The sequence below is a fragment of the Orycteropus afer genome, unplaced genomic scaffold, assembly GCF_000298275.1.
Source record: "Orycteropus afer afer isolate SDZICR_OR568_19922 unplaced genomic scaffold, OryAfe1.0 scaffold00093, whole genome shotgun sequence".
Lineage (NCBI taxonomy): Eukaryota > Metazoa > Chordata > Mammalia > Tubulidentata > Orycteropodidae > Orycteropus > Orycteropus afer.
Window position 1 is genome coordinate 4,543,428 of NW_006921680.1, and position 16,816 is coordinate 4,560,243.

At 37.5% G+C, this 16,816-nt stretch overlaps 1 protein-coding gene across 1 annotated transcript in view; it reads left to right on the forward strand.

Moving 5' to 3' along the window:
* TTC37 (tetratricopeptide repeat domain 37) overlaps window positions 1-16,816 on the forward strand; it is a 184,335-nt gene that overhangs the window by 66,038 nt on the left and 101,481 nt on the right. Inside the window, exons 13-16 of the mRNA XM_007942549.1 lie at window positions 506-632; window positions 1,260-1,439; window positions 1,628-1,752; window positions 2,349-2,602. Of these exons, the coding sequence (XP_007940740.1) occupies window positions 506-632; window positions 1,260-1,439; window positions 1,628-1,752; window positions 2,349-2,602 (686 nt within the window). The remainder of the gene's footprint in view (window positions 1-505; window positions 633-1,259; window positions 1,440-1,627; window positions 1,753-2,348; window positions 2,603-16,816) is intronic.

Sequence of the window (16,816 nt, forward strand, 5' to 3'; positions counted from 1 at the left end):
AGGGGTCCAAGATTATCTTCTGTGTCTGTGTTAATTGGTTTCCCTTTTCTTTGTTGAAGAGGGTCTGTGCAATCCTTCTGCCTAGTCCGCCATCTTAAATCAATCTCTAAATCTTAGTAGTTTTGAGAAATATATTTACCATGTAGCACAGTAACTATCAAGAAAAATATATCATAATAGGATTGAAATCTAATTAGCTGCTTATAATGTTCAGTTATCGACGGCACATAACAACAACAAAAAACAACAACAATGTTCAGTAAGCATATACAGTGTTTGGTATGTGCTCTAAGCACTTAGCACATTGAGTCGCAAACAGCTAGCCTGCTTTTTTAAGTTCCTGTTCTTCAAAAACAAAAATCATTTTTTTTTCCTCATTATCATCTAAATCCTAAAGTAAAATGACTCGTTTCTAATTTGGCATCATTGAATCATGCAAAATGAGTGTACTAACTAGAAGTTTCCTATATTATATATATATAATTTTACCCTTTTTGGTACTTAGTTTTCAGAGGGCTCTTGAGAAAAACACTGAAGTTGCTGAATACCATTACCAACTTGGCTTAACATATTGGTGCATGGGTGAAGAAACAAGAAAAGATAAAACAAAGGCTTTTACTCATTTTCTGAAGGTAAAAACAAGGGGTAATACTCCCTTCTTAGTTGAAGCAGATCCATTATAAAATCATGAAAGGTATATAAAATTACCCTTTAGTGAACTGTTTTATTATACTTCATCTTTCACGCACAGTTTCGTGAAAATGCTTTGTGGGCTTTCTAGAAGCATATTAAACTATAAGTATCTAAAGTTTACTTTAATGTTTAAGCAATACAGGTTACAGCAAACTTAGCAGAATTAACTCTAGAAGACAATACTATTTTTAAGGAATTTCCACTGTATTTGGGCATATGAGTTTTACTTAGCTCTAGATGTTTAACTTCTTGGTTTTGTTTAATATCTACAAGTTTTACATTCTCTTGGTTCATAAAAGCAGATGAATGTAACAATGGCTCCAGTTTCACATTTCTTTTAACAAAAAAGTATTTTTTACATTTGTATTTGCTTTCTGTAAGCATGGCAGGCCAACATTTATTTTTATTTTAAATCTTATAAAATGTTTTGACATTTTTTTGTATATTTCATGAAGTTACTCCTTTTTTTTTTCTTTCTTTCATCTCTACATGAGCCTTTTATGTTTTTAAAGAAACTTATCCAAATGAACTCTTATATTTTGTTACTATCAATATTTCTTTCCAAGGCTGCAAAACTGGATACATACATGGGCAAAGTTTTCTGCTATTTAGGTCATTATTACAGAGATGTAGTGGGAGATAAAACCAGAGCCCGTGGGTGTTACAGGAAAGCTTTTGAATTAGACGACACTGATGCTGAATCGGGAGCTGCAGCAGTTGACCTAAGTGTGGAACTTGAAGAAATGGTATGTTTAATAACTTAAATATTTTAGCCTTTTTTTTTTAATCCTGACTATATAAATAGAAAAATTTATGTGTTTGTATGTCTTTGTACATATCTCAAAAGTTGTAAAAATATATCTGTATTTTATGTATGTATTCTGCATTTTTTTGACAATATTTGATATCTCTGATATTTATCTCTTACTGTTAGGAAACTGCCTTAGCTATCCTAACCACAGTAACTCAAAAGGCGAGTGCTGGAACAGCAAAATGGGCCTGGCTTAGGCGAGGACTATACTATTTGAAAGCAGGTCAACATTCTCAAGCAGTGGCTGAGTAAGGCACTTTATTATTTTATGTACATATATATATATATAATTGATTATATCAATTTAGTCATTTCATTTGAACTGCATTTTAGGGTAAACAAAATATATTTGCATTGAGAATAAAGTAGTTTCAGACTTACGTAGAGTACAAGTATTTTTAATTTTTCCATGAGAATGAAATTTGACCAGAAATTTAAAGCATGCCTGGTAAGTCCTATTTTTCAACTATAGTATTCCTGTTTGATGAAAGAGGGTTGGTGGTGAGGGTTTACAGACTATCATGAGGCAAACTGAAATATATACAACTGTTCTGATGGGATAGAAAATTAGATCAAGTTAGATAATCAAGGAAAAGAATATCCTGCTCAGTACTTTCTGCAAAAATATTTGTTCTTATTTGTTCTAAAGTGGCAATGAAATTTCTTAGTATTAAAAAAATACAAACCATAAGGAAGAAGTATAGTTGTTCTTAATAGTACTTTTATAAATTAAAGGAGCCATGAATATATGTGATTTAGTTGAATTATCTTTTTTAAGTTGGCCTTTCAGATACAGAAGCAGTTCTGTAACTTTTAGTTCTCTTACTTTTTCTTGAAATCTTAGTTTACAGGCAGCATTAAGGGCAGACCCAAAGGACTTCAATTGTTGGGAATCATTAGGAGAGGCATACTTAAGCAGAGGTGGCTATATGACAGCTTTGAAATCCTTCATCAAAGCCAGTGAGCTGAATCCAGAATCCATATACAGTGTGTTTAAAGTTGCATCAATACAGCAAATCCTAGGCAAATATAAGGAGGCTGTAGCTCAGTACCAGCTGATCATTAAAAAGAATGAAGATTATGTTCCTGCTTTGAAAGGTAATTTACTTTTTATCACTCCTTTGTCTTTTGTATTAAAATATAAAATCCTTGAGCAGATTTCCTAAAAACATTGAGTAACTTGAAAATGACTTCTTCAGTCAACAAGAAATGTTCATCATCAATCTGTTGTAATATAGCTTGTTATACAAATTTGAATATAATATCAAATTTTATTTTGCAACAGTTAATAAATAGTAATATAATACAGATTTAACCTAGAGGGGCAACGTTATAGCTATTGGATCTAAAAAAATGGATCTTTAAAGCAGAGGTTCCTCTACTATCTCTTACATTTTGGTTAATTCATTGTATCCCTAAAATATCTTGTTATAGCTGTTAGGTGCCATAGAATAGGTTCTAACTCATAGTGACCCTCTGTACAACAGAACAAAACACTGTCCAGTCCTGCACCATCCTCACAATCTTTGCTGTGTTTAAGCCCATTGTTAAAGCCACTGTGTCAATCTATCTCATTCAGAATCTTCTCCTTTTTTTTGCTGACCCTCTGCCTTACCACGGGAGCTCTGGTAGCATAGTGGCTAAGATACTTGCCTGCTAACCAGACGGCTGGCGGTTCAAACCCACCAGCCACTCCTCGGAAGGAAGGTTGGGCAATCCTACTTCCGTAGTGATACTGCCTCGGAAACCCAAGGAGGTGTCGCTATGAGTCAGGACCGACTCAACGGCACATAACAGCAACAACAACAACTGCCTTACCACGCATTATGTCCTTCTCCAGGGACTGGTTCCTCCTGATAGCATGACCAAAGTATGTGAGACAAAGTCTGGCCTCCTTGCTTCTAAGGAGCAGTCTGGTTATACTTCTACCAAGAGTGTTTTGTTTGTTCTTCTGGCACTCCATGGTATATTCAACATTATTCAACAATACCATAATTCAGGTGCATCAGTTCTTCTTCAGACTTCCTTATTCATTGTCCTGCTTTTGCTTGCATTTGAGGTGATTGAAATTACCATGAATTGAATAAGAAGCACCTTACTCTTCAAAGTGACATTTTTACTCTTTAACACTTGAAAGAGGTCTGTGATAGTTAAGTTTGTGTGTCAACTTGGCTGGGCCTGGTTGAGTGGCTGGGCAGCTGCTGGATATAGTATTGCCCATGATGAGACTAACAATCAGCTCCATGGTGGAATCTACTGTGAGCAGCTGAGTACCTGCCTGAGGGATGTGATCTGCTTCCTGTATATAAGGAGAAGCTTTATGGAATGGTCTCGAGCTTACGGCATGCTTGGACCCTGCATGTAGCCATGTTGTTGTTCAGCAGACTGCCATGCTCTGCCAACCTTGGGACTTACAAGGGACTTGATTAATGGCCTGACATGTGGATTGGTAACATTGGGACTGTGCCATTTTATTTGTTGACTTTGGCCTTGTTAGCCTCAGCAGCCAGTAGTAGCTGCCTGAGTTAAGAGATGCCTCTAGTTTCAGTGGGCTGGGAGCAAGAGGCAGAGCTGAAGCCCAAGGTCAAGGGGCTTTCACACAGCCCCTAGAGCCTGGCACTTTGAACTTGGACTTAAAGCCTCCAGACTGTGAGAGAATAAACTCCTGTTTGTTAAGGCCATCCACATTTGTGGTATATTCTTGTCAAAGCGGCACTAGGTAACCAGAACAAGGTGTTTTGCAGCAGATTTGCCCAATGCAAAATGTCCTTTGATCTCTCTACTACTATTTCCATGGGCAGAGGGGACCATTCCCTGGAGAAGGATGTCATGCTTGGTAAGGTGGGGGGTCGACGAAAGAGGGGAAGGCCTTCGAACAAGAGGGATTGACACAGTGGCTGCGACAATGGGCTCAAGTATAGCAAGGATCATGGAGCTGGCGAGGGATCGGGCGGTGTTTCGTTCTGCTGTGCATGGGGTTCTATGAGTCAGAAGCAACTCGACGGCACCTGACAACAACAACAACATTTCCATGGGCATTGATTATGGACCCATGTAAAGTGAAATCCTTGACAACTTCAATCTTGTCTCCATTTATCTTGATGTTGCTTATTGGTCCAGTTGTGAGTTTTGTTTTCTTTATGTTGAGATGTAATCCATACTGAAGCCTGTCGTTTTTGGTCTTTATCAGTAAGTGGTTCATGTCCTCTTCACTTTCAGCAAGCAAGGTTGTGTCATCTGCATATTTCAGGCTGTTAATGAATCTTCCTCGCATGTTAATGCCACATTCTTATGCATAGAGTTCAGCTTCTTGAATAATTTACTCAGCATACAGATTGAATAAGCATGGTGAAAGAATACAGTCCTGAAGCACACCTTTTGGATTTTATACCATGCAGTATCCTCTTGTTCTGTTTGAACAACTGACTATGTCTTGGTCTTTGTATAGATCCCTCAGGAGGATAATTAAATGTCCTAGAATTCCCATTCTTTTCATTGTTATCCATAATTTGTTATGATCCACATAGTCAAATGTCTTTGCAAAGTCAAATACAGGTAAATATGTTTCTGATATTTTCTGCCTTTAGTCATGATTCATCTGATATTAGCAGTACTATCCATCATTCCATGTCCTCTTCTGAATCTGGATTCAATATTTGGCAGTACCCTGTCTATGTACTGCTCTAACCTTTTTTGAATTATTTTCAGCAAAACTTCACTGTGTGAAAGCCCCTTGACCTTGGGCTTCAGCTCTGCCTCTTGCTCCCAGCCCACTGAAACTAGAGGCATCTCTTAACTCAGGCAGCTACTACTGGCTGCTGAGGCTAACAAGGCCAAAGTCAACAAATAAAATGGCACAGTCCCAATGTTACCATATCTTAATACCTTTTAATTACCATATCTTAATACCTTTTAATTACTTTGTAAATTATAGAAGCTCAGTTTTTAAATTTTTACATTTTAGAAGCAACTAGCATTATTTTACAATTATGATAATTGGAGAAAATACTGAAGTTGTCAAAGATTTCATTTTATTTGGATCTACAATCAATGCCATGGAAACAGTAGTCAGGAAATAAAATGACATTTTTCATTGGGCACATCTGCTACCAAAGATCTCTTTTAAAGTGTTAAAAAGCAAAGATGTCACATTGAAGACTGAGGTGTGGTGACTCAAGCCATAGTATTTTCAGTTGCCTCTTTATGAATGTCAAAAATGAACACTGAATTAGGAAGACCAAAGAAGGTTAATGCATTTGAATTATGGTGTTGGTGAAGACTGTTCAATATACCATGGACTGGCAGAAGAATGAACAAGTTTCTCTTGGAAGAAATTCAGCCAGAATGTTCCTTAGAAGTGAAGATGTCAAGGTTTCATTTCATATACTTTGGACATGTTTTCAGGAGGGGCTGGTCCCTGGAGAAGGACATTGTTGTTCTTGTTGTTGTTAGGTGCCGTCAAGTCTTCTTGGACTCACAGTGAGCCTGTGTACAATAGAATGAAACACTGTCTGGTCCTGCGCCAGCCTCACAATGCTTGCTATACCTGAGCCCATTGTTGCAACCACTGTGTCAATCCATTTCATTGAGGGCCTTCCCCTTTTTCACTTTACCTGTACTTTACCAAGCATGATATCCTTCTCCAGGGAAAGGTCCCTTCTGGCAACATGACAAAAGTAGGTGAGACAGAGTCTGGCCATTCTCACTTCCAAGGAGCATTCTGGCTGCACTTCTTTCAGAACATATTTGTTAGTTTTTCTGGTAGTCCATGGTACTTTCAGTATTCTTTGCCAACACCACAACTCAAAAGCATCAGCTCTTCTTCTGTCTGCCTTATTCATTGTCCAGCTTTCACAAGCATATGAGACAATTAAAAACACCGTGGCTTGGGTTGTGCACATCTTAGTCTTCAAAGAGACATCTTTGCTCTTTAGCACTGTAAAGAGGTCTTTTGCAGTAGATTCACCCAGCTCAATACATCATCTGATTTCTTGACTGCTGCTTCCATTGGTGTTAATTGTAGAACCAAATAATATGAAATCTTTGACGACTTCATTCTTTTCTCCATTTATTGTGATGCTGCTTATTGGTCCACTTGTGAGGGTTTTCGTTTTCTTTATGTTGAAGTATAATCCATACTGTAGACTGTACTCTTTAATCTTCATCCGTAAGTGCTTCAAGTCCTTTTCTCTTTTGAGCAAGCAACGTTTTAACATCTGCATATCACAGGTTGTTATGAGTCTTCTTCCAATCCTGGTGCTGTGTTCCTCTTTATATAGTCCAGCTTTTTGGATTATTTGCTTAGCATACAGATTGAATAAATGTGGTGAAAGGATACAGCCCTGACACACTCCCTTCCTAATTTTAAACCGTGCAATATCCCCTTATTCTGTTTGAATGACAGCCTCTGGGTCTAGGTACAGGTTTTGCATGAGCACAATTACGTGTTCTAGAATTCAAATTCTATGCAATGTTATCCATAATTTGTATGATCCCCATAATCAACTGCCTTTGTGTAGTCAATGAAACACAGATAAACATCTTTCTGGTATTCTTTGCTTTTAGCCAAGATCCATCTGACGTCAGCAATGATATCCCCCATTCCACATCCTCTTCTGAATCCAGCTTGCATTTGTGGAAGTTCCTTGTCAATATAACCTGCAACTGTTTTTGCATTGTCTTCACCAAGATTTTACTTGTATGTGATATCAGCGATATTGTTCAATAATTTCCACATTCTGTTAAATTACTTTTCTTTGAAATGAGTACAAAGATGGATGTCTTCCAGTCATTTGGCCAGGTAGCTGTCTTCTAAATTTCTTGGCAAAGACAACTAAGCACCTCCAGAGCTGCATCCATTTGATGTATCATCTCAATTGGTATTTCATTAATTCCTGAAGTCTTGTTTTTCTCCAGTTCCTTCAGTACAATTTTGACTTCTTCCTTCATTACCATTGGTTCTTTTTTTTTTTTTTTTTTTAATTTTGATTTGGGTGAAAATTTACAGAGCAAATTGACTTTCCATACAGGAATTCATATACACTTTGTCTCACATACAGCAGTTCATATACACTTTGTCTCATGACATTGACTATAATTGACCACAATGCAACAGCTCTCCTCCCACTTCATCCCCATAGTTACCTCTTCCCTGTGTCCTTCCCTCCATGAACCCTTGCCCCCTGAGATGTTTCCCTGTGCATACACAGTCCTTCTATTCTCCCATGATTGTTTTCTCAAAGGAGTGTATCTACCTAGTGTAAATGTTCACCTCATATGCCTGTCTTTTGTTTGGCTGGAAGCCACAGGAGTGGGTTCAATTCCAGACCTGAAGGGCATCTAGGGGCCATAGTCTCAGTGGTTCATCAGGCTCTATCAGACCAGCAAACCTTGTCCCTTTTTTTTTCCCCCAAATGATTTTGAGTTTTGTTCCACATTGTTCTCTCATTCTATCCAGGATCTCCTACAGAGATCTCCCTCCAAGTGGTTGACAGTGGTAGTTGGGCACCATCTAGTTCTTCTGGTCTCATAGTTGTATAGGCTGAGGATTGCATAGTATACCAGTCGGACTAATCGTTTCCATGAATCTTTAGTTTTCTTCATTCTTCTTTGGTCTGGACAGGAGAGACCCATGGTTGCATCTAGATGGCCACTTGCAAGCTTTTAAGTTCCCAGTTGCTACTCATCAAAGTAGGATGTGGTACAATGTTTTGTGTACTATGTTACACCAATTGAGGTTGATGTCCCCTGTGACTATGGTCCCAAGCCCCTTGTCCAACTACTCAGTACCTTCTAGGTAGTTGGCTGTGGCCAAGAAGTGACTACAACCTCGTCCCTTGTCAGCTCTACTATATGCCTGGGAGTTCTTACAGAACATAGCAATATACTTGTAGAAACATTGGCCGCCAACCCTATACATGGTCTTGAGCACACACACTACCCCCTGCATAGACATACCTAACACTTCAGCCTGTCCACCCATCTATCCACCCATATATCCATGTTTGCCTTCACTGACACCACAGTACTGTATGTGCAAAAGGGATCATCTTTGTTGTCTGTACCTCTCATATAACTCTCTATGTCTTCTTCAATGCCACCATGTTGATCACTCACATTTGGTAAATTGCCCTTCTCTTCACCCAAATCAATACTTGTCTCTACCTATCTAACAGTATTCCCTTCCCTCCCCTCCCACCTCTGGTAACCAACACAGAAAAATTCCCTCCATATAGAAACATTTCCTTGACTTTTTACAATAATGAACTAATACAATACTTGTCCTTCTGTGATTGACTTTTTCACTCAGCATAATGTCCTCCAAGTTCATCCACATTATACGGTGTTTTGCAGATTCTACATTATTCTTTAGGATTGCACAGGATTCCGTTGTGTGTATGTACCATAGTTTGGTTACCCATTCTTCAGAAACAGAAACACCTAGAGTGTTTCTGTCTTTTAGCTATTATAAATAGTGTTGGGATGAACATGAGTGTGCATATATCTGTTCTTGTCCTGGCTCTTACTTCTTTAGGATATATACCTAGTAATGGAATTGCTGGGTCAGATGTTATTTCTAATTCCCAACTTTTTAAGGAATTGCCATAGTGTTTTCCACAGTGGTTGTACCATTTGACAATCCCACAAGCAGTGTATGAGACTCCCAATCTCTCCACAACCTCACCAGCATTTGTTATTTTCTGTCTTGTTGTTGAACTTTGCTACTAGTGCTGGGGCAAGATGGTATCTTATTGTTGTTTTGATTTGCATTTCTCTAATGGCTGATGAGGGAGCTCTGGTAGTGTAGTACCTAAGGCACTGCTCACCAGAAGGCTGGCAGTTCAAACCCAGCCACTCCTCAGAAGGAAGGTGGGCAATCTGATACTACCTTGGAAACCCAAAGAGGGGTTTGTATGGGTAGGGTCCAACTCGATGGTACATAACAACAACAACAAATGGCTAATGATTGTGAACATTTCTTCATATGTTTGTTGGCTGCCTGAATATCCTCTCTGGTGAAGTGTCTATTCACGTCTTCTGCCCATTTTTTAATTGGATTATTTGTCTTTTTGTTGTTGAGGTGTTGGAGTTTTCTATAAATTCTAGAGTTAAGTCCCTTGTCAGATATGTCATTGCCAAATATTTTTTCCCAATCTATAGGTTCTCTTTTGCCTCTTTTGGAGAAGTCTTTGGAAGTACATAAAAATTTACTTTTTAGAAGGTCCCATTCATCTACTTTCTCTTCTGCTGTTTGTGCATTTTGGGTTATGCTTGATACTCTATTTTTGCCATATATTTAAAAAAAAAAACAAAAAAAAAACCTCACTGCCATTGGGTCAGATGTAACTCATAACGACCCCTACTTGGGTTTCTGAGGTGGTATCACTATTGAAGTAGATCACCCAGTCTTCTTCCTGAGGAGTGGTTGGTGGGTTTGAACCTCCAGCCTTCTGGTTAGCAGTCAAATGCCTTAGACACTAGGATAAATTTGCCCTTAGTGTTTTTTCCTTGAGGAACTTTAGAGTTTTAGGTTTCACATTTAAGTGTCCGATCCAACTGGAGTTAGTTTTTGTGTGTGGTGTGAGGTACAGATCTTGTTTCATTTTGCTACAAATGGATATCCAGCATTGCCAGCACCATTTATTAAACAAACATTCTCTTCCCCATTTAGTGGATTCAGCCCTTTGTCAAAGATCAGCTGACCATAGGTTGATGGATCTATTTCTGGTTTCTCAATTCTATTTCATTGGTCTATGTGTCTGTCATTATACCAATACCAGGCAGTTTTGACGGCAGTGGATGTATAGTAGGTTTTGAGATCTGGCAATGTGAGACCGCCTACTTTGTTGTTCTTCTTCAATAGTGCTTTGCTTATCCGAGGTCTCTTTCCTTTCCATATTAAGTGAGTGATTGGTTTTTCCATATCCTTAAAAAATGTTGATGGGATCTGGATTGGGATTGTATTGAATGTGTAGATTGCTTTGGGTAGAATTGACACTTTCACAATGTTCAATCTTCCTATCCACGAGCATGGTATGTTCTTCCATTTATGTAGATCTCTTATGGTCTCTTGAAGTAGTCTTTTATACTTTGCTTTGTAGAGGTCTTTTGTGTCCCTGGTAAGATTTATTCCCAAGTATTTTATTTTTTTGGTAGCTCTTATAAATGTAAATGATTTCCTTATTTCTTTTTCAGCAATCTCTTTGCTGGTGTAGAGGAATCCAACTGATTTTTCAATGTTGATCTTGTGTCCTGCCACAATGCTAACTCTCAATTAGTTCCAGTAGATTTTTGACTGAGTCATTCGGATTTTCTAGGTATAGGATCATATCATCAGCAAATAGGGATAGTTTGACTTCTTCCTTACCAAATTGTATGTCTTTGATTTCCCTTTCTTGCCTTATTGCTCTGGCTAGGACTTCCAGTACAATGGTGACTTGAAGTGGTGATAGAGGGCATCCTTGTCTGGTTCCTGTTGGCAAGAGGAATGGTTTAAGTCTCTCTCCGTTGAGAATAATGTTGCCTATTGGTTTTGCATAGATGCCTTCTATTATGTTGAGGAATGTCCCTTCTATTCCTATTTTTCTGAGAGTTTTGATCAGGAATAGGTGTTGGATTTTATCAAATACCTTTTCTGCATCGATTGATGTGATCATGTGGTTCTTTTTCTTTGTTTTATTTATGTGGTGGATGACATTGATTGTTTTTCTAATGTTGAACCATCCTTGCGTACCACTTGGTCATAATGAATGATTTTCTTGATATGTTGTTGGAGTCTACTGGCTAGGATTTTTAAGATTTTTGCATCTATATTCATGAGGGATATTGTTCTGTAATTTTCCTTTTGAGTGATCTCTTTGCCTGGTTTTGGTATCAAGGTTATGCTTGCTTCATAAAATAAATTAGGGTGGATTCCATCCTTTTGTATGTCTTGGGATAGTTTGAGTAGAATTGTTATCAGCTCTTCAGTGAATGCTTGGAAGAATTCTCCGGTGAAACCGTTTGGGCCAGGATATATATATTTCTTGGCAATTTTTTGATGACCTGTTCAATTTCTTCTTTTGTTACGGATCTGTTCAACATTTCCACATCAGTCTGTGTTAGTTTAGGTAAGTGGTGTGTTTCTAGAAATCTGTCCATTTCTTCCAGATTTTCAAATCTGTTGGAGTATAGTTCTTCATTGTTGTTGCTATTGTTATGTGCCGTCGAGTAGGACCTGACTCATGGTGACCTCGCCTTGGGTTTCCAAGGCAGTATCACTATGGAAGTAGATTGCCCGACCTTCCTTCTCAGGAGTAGCTGGAGGGTTTAAACCGCCAGCTTCTGGTTAGCAGTCAAGTGCCTTAGGCCCTACGCTACCAGAGCTCCCCCATAGTTCTTCATGGGATCCTGATATTATCCTTTTTATTTCAGTTGGTTCTGTTGTGGTGTTGCCCATTTTGTTTCTTATTCATGTTATTTGTATTCTCTCCCTCTTTTCCTTTGTTAAATTTGCCAGTGGTTTGTCAATTTTATTAATCTTTTCAAAAAACCAACTTCCAGTCTTGATTTTTTTCTAATGTCTTTCTATTTTCTGTTTCATTGATTTCTGCTTGATTCTTTATTATTTCCATTCTTCTGGTAACTGTAGGCTTTTCTTGCTGTTCTTTTTCTAATTGTTGGTGATATTGATTTAAAGTGTTGATTTTGGCTCTTCTTTTCTGATGTGAGCATTTATTAAATTGGCCTCTGATCACTGCTTTTGCTATGTCCTAAAGATTTGGGTATGTTGTGTTTTCATTCTCGTTTGATACAAGGAATTTTTAAATTTCATTTTTTATTTCTTCTCTCACCCAGTCTTTCTAAAGCAGGGTATTGTTTAGTTTCCATGTGTTGCTCTTTTTCCATTGATCTTCCTATAGTTGATTTCTAATTATATAGCATTATGATCTGAGAAGATGCTTTGTAGTATTTCAATGTTTTTAAATTTTGAAGGCTTGTTTTAAGGACTAATATATGGTCTATCATGGAAAATGTTCCATGTGCACTGGAAAAGAATGTATATTGTGCTGTTGTTGGGTGAAGTGCTGTGTAGATGTCTATAAGATCAGGTTGGGGGATTGCATTGTTTAGCTCTTCTGCATCTGTGTTGAGTTTCTTTCTAGTTGTTCGGTCTTTCATTCAAAGTGGTGTATTAAACTGTCCCACTATGACTGTGGCATCATCTATTTGACTTTTCTACTCTTTTAAAGTCTGATTTATGTATTTTGGGGCTCTTTCATTGGGTCCATAGATGTTTATTATGGTTCTGTCTTCTTGTTCCATTGATCCTTTAATTATTATATAATGTCCTTCCTTGTCTCATATGGTGGTGTTTGTCTTAAAGTCATTTTGATCAGAAATTAATATTGCCATTCCTGCTCTTTTACGGTTGCCATTTGCTTGATATATATTTTTCCAACCTTTGATTTTTAGTCTATTTTTGTCTTTTTCTCTAAGATGTGTCACTTGTAGACAGCATATTGATGGGTTTTGTTTCCTTATCCAGTCTGCAACTCTGTTTCTTAAATGGTGCATTTAATCCATTAATATTCAGTGTAGGTATCAGCAAGTATGAATTGCTTGCTGTCATTTTGTTATGTGTTTTTTCATGGTGTTCCTGGTTTCGTTGTTCCATATAATTTTTTGTGCTGAGTTCATTTTGTTTATGAATCATGTTATTATTTCCTTTGTTGCTATTGTTTTAGTATTTGCTAAATATTTGTGCTTGTCCTCTTTTTTATTGTGATGTGAAGGTTTACCATTTTTCTTTAAGGTTACCCTGTGATTTATAATTTTCTCCCCAAGTTTAGAATAGTCCACTCTACCTTCAACTCTCTTGACTTCTTCACCATTTAGGAATTCTGTAACTACAGTGTTTTTTTCCTCTTTTTGGTTTGTAGTTGTCCTCATTTGCCAATTAATGTCTCTTGTTCCTTGTTAACAATCTTGTAAGCTTATTTTACTTTGGATATGTCCATTGCTGTGTTGGTTTCTGTATTATGTCATTTTGTGTATTAATAGTTGGTCTTTTTTTCGCTATTATTGGTTCTCTGTTCGAAGGACTCCCTTTAGTATCTCTTGTAAGGTTGATCTGGTTTTAACAAATTCACTTAGTTTCTAGTTATCTGGAAATCTCCTAATTTCAGCATGGTATTTGAGGGATACTTTTGCTGGGTGTATAATTTTTGTTTGGAAATTTTTCTCTTTCAGGGTTTTATATATACCATCCCATTGTCTTCTGTCTTGCATGGTTTCTGCTGAGAAGTCAGAACGTATTCTTATTGGTTGTCTTTTTTAAGTAACTTTTCGTTTTTCCCGTGCTGATTTCAGGATTCTTTCTTTGATTTTGGTTTTGATGAGTTTGATGATGATATGTCTTAGTGATTTTATTATGGTAGATCTATCCTGTTTGGGGTTTGTTGGACTTCCTGAATGGATATATTCTCATCTTTCATCATTTCAGGGAAATTCTCTTCCAAGAAATCTTGGACAATTTTCTCAGTAGTTTTATTTTTCTCTTCCTGTTCTGGAATTCCAAAGACACGTAAGTTATTCCTTTTGATGGTATCCCACATGAACTTTAGGCTTTCTTCATTTTGTTTTGATCTTTTTTTTTTTTTGATTGATCTCTTCCAAAGAAGTATCAGTTATTTTTCTTCATTCTCATTAATTCTGTCTTCCATTGATCCCATTCTACTCCCTTGCCCTTTCAGTGTGTTATTTCTGACAATTTAGTGTTCATCTTCTGGATTTCTATCTGTAGATTTTGTATCATTTCAGATTTTTCATTTGTTTGTCATATAGTTCTTGTATTTTCTTCCAAAATTATTCTAAGCTTTTGTTGTTGTTTTCCTTAATTTTGTCATTGTTCTCTTTGATCTTTCTCTCAGTCCTCTGAAGATACCTAAATACAATTCTTTTGAATTCGTTATCAGGGAGTTCCAATGTTGCTTCTTCCTCAGGGATGTGTTCTGTGTCTGTATCCTGCTCCTTTGTTTCTACCACTTTATCTTGCTTCTTTGTGTGGAATGTGATGGTCTAATACCGTTGGTTCTTGATCATATGCTACCAGTTCTTTTTTGTACAGTGACTCTCTGTATTCCTTCCATGTTTTTTTGATGCTTCCTGCATTGTTCAATATTTTGCCCATAGACTCCTTCAGTGTTACAGTTTTTTCTTCATTTCCTTTGGTTTGAGAATGCCAGTGTGTTCTTCTCTTTTTTTTTGTCTAACTCCAGGTCTTTGCACATTTCATTATAATACTTTTCTTTGTCTTCTTGAGCCCCCTTTTGAAATCTTCTGTTGAGCTCTTTTATTTCAATATTTCTTCCTTTTGCTTTAGCGTTGTTGTTGTTGTTGATAATGTGCCATCAAGTCGGACCTGACTCATAGCAACTCCTCCTTGGGTTTCTGAGACATTGTCACTATGGAAGTAGATTGCCCAACCTTCCTTCCAAGGAGTGGCTAGTGGATTTGAACTGCCAGCCTTCTGGTTAGCAGTCAAGTGCCTTAGGCACTATGCTACCAGAGCTCCTTTTGCTTTAGCAACTCTGCATTAAGAACAAATTTCAGAGTCTCTTTTGACATACATTATGGTCTTTTTTTCCTTTCCTGTCTTTTTAATGACCTTTTTGCTTTCTTCATGTGTGATATTCTTGATGTCATCCCACAATTCATCTCATCTTTTGTCACTGGTGTTCAGTGCATCAAATCTGTTTTTCAGATGGTCTCTAAATTCAGGAGGGATATAATCAAGGTCATATTTTGACTGCCACGGACTTGTTTTAATATTCTTCAGATTCAAGTTGAACTTGCATAGGAGCAGTTGATGATCTGTTCCAAAGTCAGCTCCTGGTCTAGTTTTAACTGATGATATTGAGCTTCACTATTACGTCTTTCCAAAGATGTAGTCAATCTGATTTCTGTATATTCCATCTGGTGAAATACACATGTATAGTTGCCATTTATATTGCTGAAAACAGGTATTTGCAATGAGTGAGTTGTTGGTCTTGTAAAATTCTATCATGTGATATCCAGCATCATTTCTGTCAACAAGGCCATATTTTCCAACTGTTGATACTTCTTTTTTTCTAATTTGCTCATTCTAATCACTAGCAATAATCAATACATCTTGATCTCATGTTTGGTCCATTTCAGAATACAAAAGTTGGTAAAATTTTCAATTTCTTCATCTTTTGCTTTGGTGATTGGTGCATAAATTTGAATAATAGTAGTATTAACTGGTCTTCCTTGGAGGTTTATGGATATTATTTTATCACTGACAGCATTTTCTTTAGGACAGATCCTGAAATGTTGTTTTAGACGATGAATGCAATGCTATTCCTCTTCAATATGTTATGTCCAGCATAGTAGACCATATGGTCTGTTTAAAAATGGCCAATACCAGTCCATTGCAGCTGACTAATGCCTAGGATATAGATCTTTATGCATTCCATTTCATTTTTTACAATTTCCAATTTTCCTAGATTCATATTTCTTACATTCTATGTGGTTCAAACCCACCAGTCATTCCTCAGAAGGAAAATGGGGCAATCTACTTCCATAGTGATACTACCTCGGAAACCTAAGGAGGGGTTGCTATGAGTCAAGTCCGACTTGATGGCACATAACAACAGCAACAACAACAACATTCTGATTATGGATAGGTATTTGAGGCTATTTTGTCCATTTTGAGTTGTGACACATATGCAAATGAAGGTCCTTAAAGCTTTACTCCATCCATGTCATTAAGGCATTGCTACTTTGAGGACGCTGCTCTTTCCTAGTCATATTTTTAGTGCCTTCCAATCTAAGGGGCTCATCTTCTTTCACTGTATGAGATAACATTTCACTACTTTTCATAATGTTTCTAGTAATCTATCAGTGTTTCATTACTGTTCTTAAGGTTTTCAGTGGGCAATCCTTTCAGGAGTGGATGGTTCCATCCTTCTTCCCAGTCTGTCTTAGTCTGAAAGCTCTGCTGAAACCTGTCCACCATGGGTGACCCTCCTGGTACTTGAAATACCGGTGGCACAGCCTCCAGCCTCACAGTAACATGTAAGCCACCACAGTACAACAAACTGACAAATGGTGACTTGTTTCATAGTAGTTAATAAATAGTAGTATGGTAGAATAGCATTTAGGTTGCAAAAACGGCAAGGAGGCCACATGTTCTGACCTCCTCTAATCCCACAAGGGGAAGACAGGATTACCAGCAGTAACCCAAGGCCTATTCCTGCCAGGCCAGACATGCTGCCTTCCTCCAGCCCTTTCTTCAACCGTTCCTCCCAG